The 17,132-nt window shown below is 35.8% G+C and overlaps 2 protein-coding genes across 3 annotated transcripts in view; both read left to right on the forward strand.

Moving 5' to 3' along the window:
* Positions 1-17,132, forward strand: part of MINPP1 (multiple inositol-polyphosphate phosphatase 1) — a 47,645-nt gene that overhangs the window by 11,032 nt on the left and 19,481 nt on the right. For both annotated transcript variants that reach the window (XM_010379631.2, XM_010379632.2), the window contains exon 4: positions 4,349-4,482. In XM_010379631.2, the coding sequence (XP_010377933.1) occupies positions 4,349-4,482 (134 nt within the window). The remainder of the gene's footprint in view (positions 1-4,348; positions 4,483-17,132) is intronic.
* LOC104675163 (cell growth regulator with RING finger domain protein 1-like) lies at positions 7,074-8,531 on the forward strand. The gene is given in 2 exon segments (XM_010379630.2): positions 7,074-7,591; positions 7,731-8,531. Coding segments are annotated over 2 exon segments (1,035 nt in total). The 5' UTR covers positions 7,074-7,130; the 3' UTR covers positions 8,305-8,531.

Raw genomic sequence — 17,132 nt, forward strand, 5'->3', positions numbered from 1 at the left:
TAAAAACTGAATAGACATTTATGAAATTCTGAGATAATTAGATATCTTGGACCTTGAGTACCTTCAGCAAGCATTTTTTGAGTTTCTGTTCTGTGACAAGCACTTGCTTGGAACTAAAGACACTAACATTAGATAGATACTGTCCTCAAAGAATGCCGCAAGGAATGAAAGACATGTAACTAAACCATTGCAAGATAATAGAATGTTTATACAGTAATAGAAACATACGCAGATGCTCCTTGACTTATTGTGGGGTTGCATCCAGATTAGACCCATGGCAGGTTGAATATCTTAAGTTGGAAGTGCATTTCTGATTTACAGTGCATTTATCCAGACAGAGCCTCGTTGTAAGTCAAGGAGCGCACTGAATGTGTATTGCTTTTGAACCATTGTAAAGTTGAAAAATTGTCAGTCAGACCATCATATGTTGGGAACTGCCCGTAAAAGGTGTAGCGATGCACAAAGGAGAAAATTAATTTGTAGGATGGCTTTTTTGCAATTTGTGTCTTTAATAAGTATGTCTAGATTTTCTCTCTCTTGGGATTAGTTTTGGTATTTAATGTACCTATAAAAGTCAGTCATTCATGTTATCCATTATTTGCTGAATTAAGCCAATATATCTTTTGATTTTAAAAAGTGTTTTCCTTCTCTGAAATTATTTCCCCATAATTACTTGTGTATTTTTGCTTTCAATTTTTTCTTTATTACGGTAGTTTATTGTTTACTAGTTTATTTTTTCCCCAAGAAACAGTTTAGCTTTATCTGTTTTTGAACTTTATATTATGGAATTACTCTGTGTATGTTTTTTTCTTTTGGTATCTAGCTCTTGTTCAACATTAAGTTTTTAAGATTTATTTGGGAGCTAAATGGTGAGAACGCATGGACAGATAGAGGGGAACAACATACACTGGGGCCTTTCAGAGGGCAGAGGATGGGAGGAGGGAGAGGATCAGGAAAAATAACTAATGGGCACTAGGATTAATACCTGGGTAGTGAAATAATCCATACGACAAACCCCCATGACACAAGTTTAAAAAAAAAAGCTTCCCATTTATAGATTGCTACTTAGAAGGCAGTGATTTGAACTGGGAGGAATTTAAAATGATCTTGACCTGTTGTGTTGTGAAAAGGCTCACAAATTTCAGGAAAATGTACCTCTTCTCAAATGGATTGGGAATTATGAGGTCACAGACATTTCTCAGGATTCTGTAAAACATACCTGTAGCAGAGTATTAGAGGAGATTGAACCAAAGGGGCGTGAGGTAACTTCTTGGGGGTGATTAAGTCATTGTATTAACACGGTGGGGGTGGGTTATACAGGTGTTTACATTTGTCAGAAATCATCAACATGTATATTTAAATCATGTGTATGTAAATTACAATTTAATAAAGTTTTTAAATTGAAAAATATTTATGAGATTGCATATAGCTACAGTTTTTAATTTTCATTACTATATAGTATTCCATTATATGAATATTTTACAGTTAATTCATTATCTTTTTGGTAGACATTGTTTTTAGTTTGGGGCTGTTAACGAACCTTGTTGCTATGAACATTATGTATATGTTTGTTGGGGTACAGGTATACCTGTTTCTGAAGGTGTTTGTCTGTGGTAGAATTGTCGATTCTCGTACTTCAGCCTCCTGAGTAACTGGGACCACGGGCACCCGCCACCACACCTGGCTAATTTTTGTATTTTTAGTATAGAAGGGGTTTTGCCACATTGGCCAGGCTGGTCTCTAACTCCTGACCTCAAGGGATCCACTCACCTCAGCCTCCCAAAGTGCTGGGATTACAGGTGTGAGCCACCGCACTGGGCCTTTTTTTTTTTTAATAATATAAAGTTTTAATAGTAAGCACATGAGAGTTTTAAAAATCTCAGTTGCCTCCTTTTTATTTCTAATAGTAGATTTTATTTCTTGAATAGATGGAACAGACTTTTATCTAATTCCTTTTAATTCCTTTTTAAATTTCTTAGTGTTTACGTCTCTTTGCTAACTTCTTGATTTAATTGCCTTTGGGTAAGGACAGACTGTCTAAAGCCGTGTTTTTCCTCCACTCTCACACCACCACCACAATCATCAACACAGAAGATCTCTGTGACCAAATGTGTGGGAGCCTTTCCCCTGCACACCAAGCAGGAGACACCAGCTGGGTGTCCTCCAGTTCAGTTCTGACACTGTCTACCTGGAGGTAGTGTTAGATCCCACAGGTTGAGGGCTCAGTCCCCAAGTGCCCCATTGGTACTCTTCTGCTCAACTGACTTCAAGTTGGCGTTCCCATGACCTCTTCTTTGGGTTCAGTTAATTTGCTGTAGCAGCTCACAGAACTCAAGGAAACATGTTTGCAGATTTATTATAAAGGATGTTACAAAGGATAGAGATGAAGAGAGGAGTAGGGCGAGTTATGGGGGAAGGAGCGTGGAGCTTCCATGTCCTCCCTGGGCATGCCACCCTCCAGGAAGTTCCACATGTTCAGCTTTCTGTAAGCTCTCCAAACCCAGTCCTCTTGGGCTTTTATGGAAGTATTCCTTCCCCCCAGGATATGAGGCAGGACCCTTTCAGGGCAGGATCTTAAGACCCCCAGAAAGGCAGGAAGATGAGAGCTGCCTCTGCACTGTGGAAAGGGAGGCAGGAGAGAGATTCTGTTTCCTGAGGCCTGCTCCTGAGGCCTCACACACCCAGTATTATACCAAAAGACTTCAACAAGGAATATGGGAGTTACAAACCAGAAAGTGTGGACGAAAGCCAATATATACATATCATAACACCACAGGTCAGCCCCTGGTTTTCAAAGAGGGATACCTTACATCAAAAGAGTATACACAGTCATTAATAATTAGTCCAGTCCATCATCTTGTATGAATGTCTTCCAGGGCGAGGCCACTCAGGTTTGCCAGCTTCCTTTCAATCCTGTCGGGTTCCAAAACCAGGAGTGGTTTTGGCAAATATATAGCTTCACCATTTCATGCATCTGTCATAGTTGAGCTAAGAGACAGTGCCACCTTTTGCTCTGAGCCTTGTTCAAGGCGTTCATGTAATATTTCATTTCCTTTACAACCCATTTATTCATCCTTTTACCCTCAGCTGTTCTCCTTGTCTTCATTAATAAATATCTACACTTCTGCCTTTGGAAGGGACACAAGTTGCCATTGTGCTATGCTAGTCTAGATTGCAGGCAACAATGCTAGTGTAGCAAGTAGCTCCTCCTCACCCCTTTAATGTATTTTTTATTTTGTTTTTACATATGGCACCGACCCACCCCGCTCTTAAAACTTACTATGACTTGAACTTAGTTTCTCTAGGAGCTCTTTTGGGAAGAAAGGTTCGTGACTATTCCAGTCGTCTTGAACCTCTTTTGGGTTACATATTTTAGTCCTCTAGTTGTGGTTTTAGCTACAGGTTTTAGTTCTAGATAGAGGTTTTAGCTCTCCACTTCTACATGAGCAAATGATCAAATGATATGTAAGTGCAAAATTTAACCCTCAGATAAAGGCTGCTTAATTACCAGCTCCCGATTCCAGACCTTACAACAGAGATTAATCACTGTAATCAGTGATAGGTAAGTTTCAAACTGTTTTCTATACTTTTATAATCTGTATCATTCTTAGAAATATAAAGGGTATAATGTATATGTGTGTGTGGGTAATAAATGGTATTATAGGGTATGTATTATTTTTAATGGACTCTTATTCAACATTGTGTCTTGGAGCTCTTCCATGTCAGTACATGGAGATCTATAATACAGAACTTTTTGATAACTGCAAAGTGTTCTGTAGTATGTGTATATCATAGTTTATTTAACCATCTACCTACTGTTGGAATTTAGTTGTTTCTGGGGATTTTTTGGCATCTATAAGCAGTGCTACTGTAAGTCATTCTTGTACATTCTCCCTGGTATTCCTCTGTATCACTTTATAAGAAATGGAATTAAATGGGTCATAGAGTATGTGTGTTTTCATGGATTTTGCCAGTTTGCCCTCTAGAATGTCTATACCAATATACATTCCTCCCAACAGTACCCATTTCCCCATATCCTTGGTACACTTTTATTATTATTTTTTTCACCAAACTGATACATGAACCAAAGTAACTCATTTTCTGTTTGACTTCTACCTTCTCAAAATTCTTAAACATTTCTCATCTACTGTTGTTATCTTCTGTGTTTTAATGAATATTCTTCTTTTTTCTTTCTTCTAAATATATCCTTGACATATGACATAAATACTATATTTTGTGCAGTATGGTAATTAAACACTGTAACCATTTCTTAGAGAATCATTATTAAATCAGGGAATCTATTATGTTTTTGAAAATATATTAGAATTGATTTTTGAATTTTTTTTAGGTATTAGAGTATTTAAATGATCTGAAACAATATTGGAAAAGAGGATATGGGTATACTATTAACAGTCGATCCAGCTGCACCTTGTTTCAGGATATCTTTCAGCATTTGGACAAAGCAGTTGAACAGAAACAAAGGTAAGAACTTTCTAAAAAATTTGAAGTACATTTTGAGTTTACTATTAAACCTCTGGAAAATGTTTTGTAACGAGTAATTTTAAAAAATAGTTTTTGCTTGTGTTTTAAAAATATTTTTTAATATAATGTGATACAAAAGAATTAGATAACATGTGTAAGTTATAAAACATATGAAACCTTCCACTCTACCCAAGAACTACAATGTTAATAATAACTTGGATTTGTTTATTTATGTGTTCCTCAACTGTTCCGTTTTCCTGCCTCTTCTTGCCCTTCCCTTTCTCCAGAAACTACTCTTTGGAATTTTGTATTTGTCATTCCTTCGCCTCTTTAAAATAGTTTATATTATTAATGTATTGGTGCCGAAATAATATATTTAGTTTTTCTTGGAATCATACTGCTTATTGTCTTTTGGACCTTGCTTTGTTTCCCCCTCTCAACTTTATGTTTTTTATATTCAACATATTATTGCATATAGCTGTAGTTCATTTTCACTATAGTACAATATTCAATAATGTGAATACACCATAATTTATGCCATGTACTCTTGTCAGTGGGCATTTAGATAGTTCCTGTCTTTAGCTATTATAAATAGTGTAATTGTGAACTCTATGTGGCTCCTGCTATGAATGTGCAAAATGTTTTTACTTTGAAAGAGAAAAAACTTTTGTTAATATTTATAATCTTCAGTTAAAAATAATTTTTCAAGACTTGAACCTTTGATAGAACCTCAATTCCATTTTATTTGTCAGATTTGCTTCAATGAAGGCTTATACACTTAAAATTGGAGACAAAAATCATGCTGTAAAAATTGAGATAGAAAAAAACTAGAGATGGTGTGTTTCATTGTGTTTCCAGTACTACATTTTATTTACAAAAATATATTTTGTTTGTGAATATGACTCTAGTTTGTGGAAATTTCTTGAGGTTGTTGGGAGTTCAGGAAGAACAACCAAATTGAGTATTTAGTTTCTGCTACCAAAAAGTTGTGTGGCGATTTCATTCAAGGCAAGTACCTTTGAAATAGGAGTTAACTTTTTTCCTGTTCAATTTTATGAATGGTTTATAACCCTTAGACTTTATGAGATAATATATCTTTATTATTTGTTCATTGTTTGTCTTGCTTTTGGATATGAGGTATGATAAACTTAAAACTGTGTCTGGAAGATTTTAAAATAATGTTTGCTATTATATTTTATCTTCAATTTAGCGCTTTAAGAAGTTTATCATTGGTGTTTTAAAAGAAGTATTTCTGTGTACTGAAAACTACAAAACATTTCAGAAAAATGACCCAAACAAAGGAAATATATATAATTTTTATGGATTGGAAAACCCAAATTAGTAACCTGTAGATTCTCTATCAAAAATCTCAGTACTTTTTTTTATAGAAATTGAGAAGCTAATTCTAAAATATATGCAGAAATTTGAAGGACCTAGAAGAGCTAAAACAATTTTGAGAAGGAACATAGGGACTTAAAGCACCAGACTTCAGAACTTATATAAAGCTGTATTAATAGTCAAATATTAATGATCAAGAGGAGAAAATAGAATCAAGAAATAAACTCAGATATATATGGTAAATTGATTTTTGACAAAGATGCCAAGCTAATACATTGGGGAAAAGGGTAGTATTTTCAACAAATGGTACTGAAACAATTGGATATACATCTTGTCAAAAAATGGCACCTACACCCTTCACACTGTACACAAAAACAGATTATTTAAAGTAATATATAAAACTGTAAAATTTCTTAAAGAAAATACAGGGGCAATGACCTAAATATAAGAACGAAAACTATAAATCTCTCAGGAAAACTTAGGGGTAAATCTTCATGACCTTATATGAGACAAGAATTTCTTAGGTGTAACACCAAAAGTGTGATCTGCTAACAGAAGTTCATAAAATGGTCTGGGCGTGGTGCCTCACGCCTGTAATTGGCCTTTGGGAGGCAGATCACCTGAGGCCAGGAGATCGAGACCAGCCTAGCCAATGTGGCGAAACCCCGTCTCTACAAAAAATTCAAAAATTAGCCAGGCATGGTGGTGCACGCCTGTAGTCCCAGCTACTCTGGAGTCTGAGGCAGAATTGCTTGAACCCTGGAGGCAGAGGTTACAGTGAGCCAAGATTGCACCACTGCGCTCCAGCCTGGGTAACAGAGCAAAACTCAAAAAAAAAAAAAAAAGAAAGTTGATTAAAATGAACGTCAGAATTTAAAACCTTTTACTTCAAAAGACACTATTCAGAAAATGAGAAGACCAAGCCAAATATTTGAAGAAAGTATTTGCAAAACATACATGATTAAGGATTGAATCCAGAATATGCAGACAATTACAACTTATACCAAAATAACCAGTTTTTAGAAGGGCAGAAGATTTGAACAGATTTCACTAAAGAAGATGTATGGATGGCAAACAAGCATATGAAGGGTTGTTCACTGTCGTTAGATATTGAAGCCACAGTGAAATACCACTAATGAATCCTCTAAATTAGCTAAAATAAAAAAGAGATTGTCTTCAGTGTTGGTGAGATGTGAAGAAACTAGAAACCTCATACATGGCTGCTAGGAATATAAAATTGTATAGCCACTTGGGAAAAGTTTTGCAGTTTCTTAAAAAGTCAAACATGTCGGGCTGGACTAGGCTGGGCTATGCGGCTTGAGCCTGGCTCTATCCAGAGTGAGACCCTGATGGCTGCGGTGTTTCTGGTAAGGCTTTATGAATACTCGCCGCTTTTCTACATCGCGGTGGTCTTTACCTGCTTCATCGTGACCACCGGTCTGGTATTGGGATGATTTGGTTGGGATGTTCCAGTAATTCTGAGAAATTCAGAAGTGACCCAGTTCAGCACAAGAGTTTTCAAAAAGCAAATGAGACAAGTCAAGAATCCTTTTGGCTTAGAGATCACTAATCCATCTTCAGCTTCAATTACAACTGGCATAACCTTGACAACAGATTGCCTTGAAGATAGTCTCCTTACATGCTACTGGGGGTGCAGTGTTCAAAAATTATATGAAGCTCTGCAGAAGCATGTTTATTGCTTCAGAATAAGCGCTCCCCAAGCATTAGAAGATGCTCTGTATAGTGAATATCTCTATCAGGAACAGTATTTGTATCCTTTTATCTGATACACCCATCAACAATGAAAATTAGACTTCTTATGGATAAAGTGTTGCTAACTTACTCATCATTTTTGGTATATTTTTGTTCTTATGGTGATAGTGGCAATTTGCCTTTACGTTTTCACAAAGTATTAAAAAGGATAGCAAAGAAGAAATATATTGCCAGTTACCAAGAGATAATAAAATTGAAGACTTTGGCACAGTGCCTACATCTCGCTATCCATTGGTAGCGCTATTGACCTTAGCTGATGAGGATGACCGGGAAATTTCTGATATTATTTCCATGGTGTCAATGATTCATATTCCTGATAGGACTTATAAACTATCCTGCAGAATATTGTATCAATATTTACCCTTGGCTCAAGGTCAATTTCATGATCTTAAGCAACTTTTCATGTCTGCAAATAATAATTTCACTCCCTCCAACTATTCCTCTTCAGAAGAAAAAAACACAGACAGAAGTTTGTTGGAAAAGGTGGGACTCTCTGAAAGTGAAGTTGAGCCATCGGAGAACAGCAAGGACTGTGTTGTTTGCCAGAATGGGACTGTGAACTGGGTGCTCTTACCATGCAGACACACCTGCCTGTGTGATGGCTGTGTGAAGTATTTTCAGCAGTGCCCAATGTGCAGGCAGTTTGTTCAGGAATCTTTTGCACTTTGCAGTCAAAAAGAGCAAGATAAAGACAAACTGAAGACTCTTTGAAGACATTGTAACAGTGAAAAGTACACTTTCTACTAAAGATGCAGAAATTGATGATCTTGGAATTCATTATAACATGGAATCTACAGTATTGGCCATCAATGAAAATTCTATTTTCACTTCATATTTGTATGGTACATGGATGATAAAAATTAATTATTCCTTTCTACTTAGTGAGTGAATACTGAAATCCATCTGTGTTGATACATAAAAATTCATTCAACTCTTGAAAATAATCTAAGAGTTTGGCCTTTTATTAGCTAGATTTCTTCTCACGTTAATTAGAAAAATCATTCTGAAAGGCAATCCATTGAAAATTTGAGGAGGTTAAAGCCTTAGGATCACTAAATGTTTTACCTTTGATGTAATCTGGAGAGCAATTAAGAAAAAACTTAATTCTGCTTAAAGTAATTGTGTGTTCCGTAGTTTATACAAAGGAGTTGGAATGAGCTTTAAATCTTTTCCTGAAATACCAGTTTTTATAAATATCCATCTGTTTGGTTTCTAATGTCCCTTATAGTTACATTAATACAGGTCATAGTTTTTAAATACTCGTTCTTAAATCATAAATACAAGATATATATAAAAAAAAGTCAAACGTGTATCTATATGACTAAGCAAATTTATTCCTAAGTATCTACCAAATAGAAATGAATATATGTGTCTATACATAGACTCATGTCAATGGTTACAGCAATGTTATTCATGATAGCTAAAAACATGATAGCTATAAACAGCTCAAGTGCCCATCAACTGATAGATGGATAAACACGTGGTACATACATATGATAGAATACCACTCAGCAATTAAAAAAGAATGAACTACTGATAGTCAGCCAAATGGATGACTTCAGAAACATGCCAAATGAGAGAGGCCAGATACATAAGACTATATATTGAATGATTCTGTTTGTTTGAAATTTCTAAAAAGCACAAAACTTTGAAGACAAAAGCAAATCGTTGGTGGCCTGGGTCTGGAGGTAGGAGCAGGGATGGGCACAGGGAACCTTTTAAATAAAAAAAAAAAATTTTTTTTGAGGCGGGGTGTTGCTGTGTTGCCAGGCTAGTTTCAAACTTCTGGGCTCAAGCAGTCCTCTCCCGTTGGTCTCCCAAAGTGTTGGGATTACAGGCATGAGCCGCTGCACCCAGCTGAGCACGGAGAACTTTTTAGGTGGTCTAAGTTTTCCCAAACTGGATTGTGGTGATTACACACACAGCTGTATACGTTTGTTAAGATAGCTAACTCTCTAATTAAAATTAGTAGTTATGCTTCAGTAAAACTTAATCTGAGTCTTTAACAAAAGTATTTAAAAAATGGAATGAAATAATTTTTTGGTAAAAGTGGAAAAAAATTTTTTAAAGAAGACTCCATTTTTCTGAGTTAGTAAATTTCTTTTTACGAGGCAACACCAAAATGCTTATGATATAATTACTGAAAATGTTTTAAAATTATTAGATCACTTCCCTGAGTTGATGTGCAATATATTAGAAAATAATTGAATTTTTTAAATTAAGGATTTTACAGTGTCATAGGGTCATTATTTTTAAAACAGTTTGAGAAATAATTCATATACAGGCATGTCTCAGAGATACTGCAAGTTCAATTCCAGACCACTGCAAAAAAGTGAATATCACGATGAAGGGGGTCACACAATTTTTTTGGTTTCCTGGTACATATAAAAGTTATGTTTATACTATAATAAGCATGCAACAGCATTTTGTCTTAAAAAATAGTACACACATACCTTAATTTTAAAATGCTTTATTACTAGGAAATGCTCATGATCATCTGAGCCTTCAGAGAGTTGTAATCTTTTTGCAGGTAAAGGGTCTTCCCTCAGGTGTTGATGGCTGCTGACTGATGAGAGTAGTGGTTGCTGAAGGCTGGGGTGGCTGTGGCAATTTATTATAAAAGAAAATATCAGTGAGGTTTGCTGCATCAAGTGACTTTTTCTTTCATGCATTCGTTAATAGTATTTTACCCAGAGTACAACATATTTTAGAATTGGAGTCAGTCCTCTCAAAGCCTGTCACTGCTTTGTCAACTTTCTCAATCCTTTGTTGTCATTTCAACAATATTCATAGTATCTACACCACGGGTAGATTTCATCTCAAGAAACCACTTTGTTCATCCCTAAGAAGCAACTCCTCATGTATTCAAGTTTTATCATAATATTGCAGTAATTCAGTCATGTCTTTGGGCACCATTTGTAATTTTCTTGCTATTTCCACCACATCTGCAGCTACTTCCTGTCATCCATGAGGGTTGGAATCAGCCTCTTCCAAACTCCTGTTAATGTTGATGTTTTGACCTCCTCCCATGAATTCCAAATATTCTTAATGGCATCTAGAGTGGTGAAACCTTTCTGGGAGGTTTCCAGTTTACATTCCCCAGATCCATTAAAGGAATCACTGTCTATGACAGCTATAGCCTTACGACACTTATTTCTGAAATAAATAATATTTCTCTTTTATATGAAATTTATTACTTAATTTATTTCTTAAATATTTCTCAAATTTATTTCTTAATAATAAATTTCTTAAAATTTATTTCTTAATAATAAATTTCTTAAAATTTATTTCTTAAATGAAATAAAAATTACTACTTGATCCATGGGATGCAGAATAGATTTTGTGTTAGCAGACATGAGAATAACATTAATTTCCTTGTACATCTCCATCAGAGCTCTTGAATGACCAAGTGTATTGTCAGTGAGCGGTAATATTTTGAAAGGAATCTTTGTTTCTGAGGCAGTCTCCATAGTAGGCTTCAAATAGCCAGTAAACCATGCTATATAAAAACAGATGTGCTGTCATCCAGGCTTTGTTGTTCCATTTATAGAGCACAGGCAGAATAGAGTTAGTGTAATTCTTATGGGGCCTAGAATTTTTGGAATGACCAGTGAGCATTGGCTTCAACTTAAAGTCAGGAGCTGCATTATCCCCTAACAAGAGAATCATCCTATGCTTTGAAGCGAGACATTGATGTTCTAGATGGTATCTTCTTCCAAAAGAAGGCTGTTTTGTCTACATTGAAAATCTGCTTAGTATAGTGACCTTCAGTTATCTTAGCTAGATCTTCTGGATCACTTGCAGTTTCTACATCAGGACTTGCTGCTTCACCTTGTATTTTTGTGTTACGAAGATAACTTTTTTCCTTAAACCTCATGAGTCAACCTCTACCAGCTTCTAACTTTTCTTTTGCATCTTTGTCACCTCTTAGCTTTTACAGAATTGAGGAGAGTTGGGGCCTTGCTTTGGATTAGGCTTTGGCTAAGGGGAATGTTGCAGCTGTGTGGATCTTCTACCAGACTACTGAAACTTTCTTCCTATCAGCAATAACATTCTTCCACTGTCTTATCCATGTGTTCACTGGAGTAGCACTTTTAATTTCCTCCAAGAACGTTTGCTTTGCATTCACAACTTGGCTAACTGACCCAAGAGACCTAGCTTTTGGCCTATTTCAGCTTCGGACATGCCTTCCTCACTAAGCTTAATCATATCTAGCTTTTTGAGTTAAAGTGAGAGATGTATGAGTCTTGCTTTCATTTGAACACTTAGAGGCCATTGTAGGATTATTAATTGGCCTAATTTCAGTATTGTATCTCCGGGAATAGGGAGGCTAGAGGAGAGGGAGGAGGATGGAGAATGGCTGGTCGGTGGAGCAGTCAGAACATACACAACATTTATCAGTTAAATTTACCATCTTATATGGGTGGGGTTCATGGCACCCCAAAACAACTACAAAAGTAACATCAAAGATCACTGATCACAGATCACCGTAACAGATATAATAATAATAGCAATAATAATAAAAAACTTTGAAATATTGTGGTAATTACTAAAATGTGATACATTACTAAAATGTGATACACAAAGTGAGCACATGCTGTTGGAAAAGTTACACGGATGGCCTTACTTAACTCAGGATTGCCTTAAGCACAACAAGATGAGGTAATGCCTGGATCATATACAGTTTACCTACTTAAAGTGCACAATTCAGTGTTTTAGTATATTCACAGAGTTGCACAACCATCACTACTGCAACTTTAGAACATTTTCATCACCTCAAAAAGAAATTCTATATGCTGCACCTTACAAGTCATTCTCCATTCACCCTCACTCCGCCATCCCCTGCAACCACTATATATTTTCTGTCTGTATGGATTAGTGTATTCTGGACATTTCATATAAATGGAATGGTACAATATGTGCTTCTTTGTGACAGGCTTTTTTGATTTAGCATCGTGTTTTTAAGGTTCTTCCATGTTGTACATGTAGCAGTAGCACGTGTCATTCTTTTTCATGGCTGAATAATATTCCTTTGTATGACTATACCATGTTTTTGTTCATCTTGCTTTTTTAAAAAAAAATTTGCTTATCTCACCTACAGATAAATTTCAGAGGGAAAAATGCAACTAATTGAGCACTCCATTTCTGTTAGCTAGTAGCTCATGGTATTTTAATAAACTGAGAAGATAATGAGGTGAGTTTTCATGCATGGCTTGTGGCAGTAGGTACAGTTCTGTGGTATAGAGGCAATGTGACGTAGTAGGCAGATGCTTGGATTTGGTTTGACTCCTGGTCCAGCTTTATGCATGCTGCAGATTCCTCACTTTGGAAAAGAGGAATGAAGAATGATGCCTAGCCTTAATTTGAAAATTCGAAATGCTCCAAAATCCAAAAGTTTTTGAGTGCAGACATGATGCGGCAAGTCAAAAATTCCACATCTGACCTCATGTGATGGGTTGTAGTTGAAACTTTGTTTCATGCACAAAATTCTTTAAAATATGTATAAAATTACCTTCATGCTATGTGTGAAAGGTGTATATGGAACATAAATGGATTTCATGTTTAGACTTGGGTCCCATCCTCAAGATTATATATATGTAAATATTTCAAAATCTGAGAAAATTTGAAATCCAAAAGATTTATGGTCCTGAACATTTTGGATAAGGAATACTCAACCTGTACTTCACCTGACTCATAGAATTGTGATAATCAAGTGAGATAATATTTATTAAAGCACTTAGTATAATATGATATGCTGACATGGTATTAGTATTATATGTGATAGTTCTCTGGCCCAAACATGTCCTTAGTGTCTTTTTCAGATATTCACACACCCTTCCCCTCCACCACCCCCGACCCCCTTGGCAATTGTTCAAATAATGAAAACAAGTACTTTGTGAGACTTACTCTTTTCAAACTTTATGGCCTCATTTATTAAACTAACTTCCTTTTCATTGCAAGATGGAAAACATTTTTACTTCTTTTGAATGAGTATGCCTTTTCTTGTGGATTGAAAAGAATATTCATTCAACAAAGCAACTACTATGTTTGTATGTCAGGCAGTAATGAGTGAGGCAAAGTCATTGCACTGTGTCTTTTACAGTCTAGAGAAAATAAAAGTGTAAGATTGTGAAACAATGTGAGAAGTTGAAAGAGAGTTTGACCCTTTAAAACAGGAAATCGTTTTGACCACTGCCTCTTGTTGTAACTGAAGAAGGAATCAACAAACATTGTTCAGCAGTGAGTGATGATGAAGAAATTGGCAGATGGTTTCCTGGGACTGGGTATCTCTGTACTAAAAGACTGATGAGGGTTTTAAAAGATACTTATTTTGCTGAATTGAGATTAAATCTTAAAATAGGAAAGGAGAAGAAAGTATAGTTTGAGACTTCTGTCAGATTTCTCTCCTAAAAACAGATTGACCAATGCTGTGAGCAGTGCTGGTGAAGAAAATCAGTATATGCTCAGCAAGGAGCAAGTAAGTTGTTTTTTGTTTGTTTGTTTTTAATTAATGGACTTTTAAAAGTAATTTTAAGTTCACAGGAAAATTGAGTAGAAAGTACAGAGTTCCCACTTAACTGCTTTTCTCCAATGTGGTAGAATAATAAGATTTTAATAGATTATTTATCTTTGTATTTTTCCTGATCTCTTCTATCAGAACATTAGCCTTTTTTTTTTTTTTTTTTTTTTTTTTGTACGTGACTTAAATCCTTTTTTTAAATTTGGAATTAGAGTTTATAAATGAGTATTTTGACATTCATATTTTCTGACAAAAAGACTTCCACATAATTCCCAAGTTCCCAGGCTACTTTTTGCTTTCTCCATCCCACCCCTACCTCCTTGTTGGAATGTTAATATGTATACAGATTTTATATATATATAAACATTAAATCAGAGACATTCTTCAGTGCCACTGAATTTTTTTTTAACATAATTTTAATAGCATGGTTTTACTTCATGGAAAAAATGGAAGATTGCAAATTGTTAAATTTTCAGTTAAATGTAACCGGCCCTTGAAATTCAGCTCCTTGATTTTATTAGGAACTTGACTTTTACTTTCTTTTTTGCACCATCACTATAGTAATGGGATGAAGGTTAAAATCAGCAAATTCAAGCAGATATTTCTATTTAAGCAGCTGTGATTAGAAAAGCAGATCTAATTTACTGAAGAAATGAGTTACCTCTAGATTTTATTCTACTGTCTCCTTATATATCTGTTAATTTAATCTTTTTGGATTCGGGGAATTCAACAAGTTACTTCATGTTTTCTCGAAGTAAGATTTATTTTGGGTCTATAATTACTTGCCTCATGAGATCTTCCATTTTAAATTAATTACTATAAAAATATTTTTTACTGTTAACTAAATATCTCCACTCTCAGTGTTAACCTTTTTTTCTGCCTTTTTGTTGGGTTTCAAATCATTGATATTTTCAGATCTCATAGTCTGTATTTTAAAGCTGTGTAGTCCCATATGTTAACGTAAGATGGCAGCATTGAGATAAATGTGTAGTGACACCAAGTGATTTTAGTTATTTGGTCAATTAGCCCATTGTAACAGGAGAAACTTGCTTCTTTAAAGTTCTTAGAAATGTATGCCAATTCTAGGTCTTTTTGCTAACTTTTTGAAGTCTCAGTTCCATGGCGTTTAGCCAGGGGTATCAGGAATCTTTTCAGTATTAGGAATCTCTTTAGTGTTGAAAGATACTGACTAAATATTTTCTTTCTTTCTTTCTTTTTTTTTTTTTTTTTGGAGAGAGTCTTGCTGTATCCCCCAGGCTGGAGTGCAATGACATCATCTCCTCCACCTCCCAGGTTCAAGTGATTCTCATGCCTCAGCCTCCCAAGTAACTGGGATTACAGGCACCTGCCACCATGCCCAGCTAATTTTTGTATTTTTAGTAGAGACAGGGGTTCACCATGTTGGCCAGGCTGGTCTTGAACTCCTAACCTCAGGTGATCTGCCTGCCTTGGCCTCCCACAGTGCTGGGATTACAGGATTATAGGTGTGAGCCACAGTGCCCGGCCACATACTGGCTAAATATTAATAAGTGAAAGTTTATATAACTAGCCTGGCTGTTCTCTGAATTTATATTCAAATGTCCGGCTGCCTTTTGAATAGATACTTTTTGACTATCACTAGATTGTAGGTCTACTAAGTCGTTATTCATTGTATCTGCACAATTATTTTACCTTTGTACATTTTTTTAAACTATTCTTGTTGAATTGTATCCAGTTTTTTAAGGATTACTCTTAAATCTGTTGTCATATCTGTTCTTGCCATAGTTGGAGAGTATACCTACTCTGTGCTGACCCCAACAGTAGAACTGGAAGGCAAATCTTGTTTCAGTTATTATTTTTAAAAAAGAAACCTCAAACACACAAAACCCCACAACTTTTTAATAACTGTTAAATCAATAGAATAGGCTGTTTAGTGAAGTAGTAAGTTTCCTATTTTAGAAGTATGCTAGTTGAATCTGGATGACTGTGTCAGAGATTCTATAGAAGAAATGCTTCTACCACATAAGAGGTTAGGAAATGATTTCATTATTCCATAACTAAAGGCTCAGTTCATTTCAATTCAGCAAGCAGTTTTTGAGCACATACAGTGTGTGGTCATAGTGCTAGGCATTGGGAATACATAAACAGGGTAAGAAGTTATACCCCCTATATCCAAGGGGCTCTCAGTCTAGTAAGGAAGATGCCTTAAGAAAGCAATTTAGTCAAAAGCAAAAGGATGCTTGGGAAAGTAAGTCATCTCTGCAGTTCATGGTAGTTGGAAATGACATCTGTGTGGAGGTAAGATGTAAGGTGAGCCTTAATCATTGACATTGTAGTGGGATGGACTTTGCATTGGTATAGGGTTATTAAAATTCAAATCCTTGTTCAGCATTTCCTAACCAAAACTGGTCATCTTTAAAATTCAGGTAATACTCATGTTTCAAGATGTTGAGAAGGTTGAGTGGAGTTCTGTGTTCATGTATGTCTGTGTACCACACAAATACATGTAAAGACACACTTATCTTTTACCACTGTGCTTTACACAATTATTAAGTATTTTATTAATTGTTGTTAATACCATCATGACAATCATTCCAGGCAAAATTTGGCTAGGAAAGAATAAGGAAGACATCAAGGTAGAAGAGTATTGAGCAAAGGCCTATGTGGGAATGAAAATGTAAAATGCCAAAGTTAATTTGATGGTTTGAGTTAGACAGTGTTGGGAATAAGCTGTTAGATAGGGTGTTATCTATGCCAGAGAAAAACAGTATACTTTACCTGTCATCTAGATGCTGATTTAAAATTTTTCCTGGCTGGGCGTGGTGGCTCAGACCTGTAATCTCAGCACTTCGGGAGGCCAAGGCAGGAGGATCACTTGAACCCAGGAGTTTGAGACCAGCCTGGGTAACAGGGGGAATCCCTACCTCTACAAAAGAAAAAAAAAAAATTAGCCAGGCATGGTGGCATGTGCCTGTAGTCCCAGCTACTCAGGAGGCTAAGGTGGGAGGATCACCTGAGCCTGGGAGCTCGAGGCTACAGT

This window comes from Rhinopithecus roxellana, chromosome 11 (genome assembly GCF_007565055.1).
Source record: "Rhinopithecus roxellana isolate Shanxi Qingling chromosome 11, ASM756505v1, whole genome shotgun sequence".
Lineage (NCBI taxonomy): Eukaryota > Metazoa > Chordata > Mammalia > Primates > Cercopithecidae > Rhinopithecus > Rhinopithecus roxellana.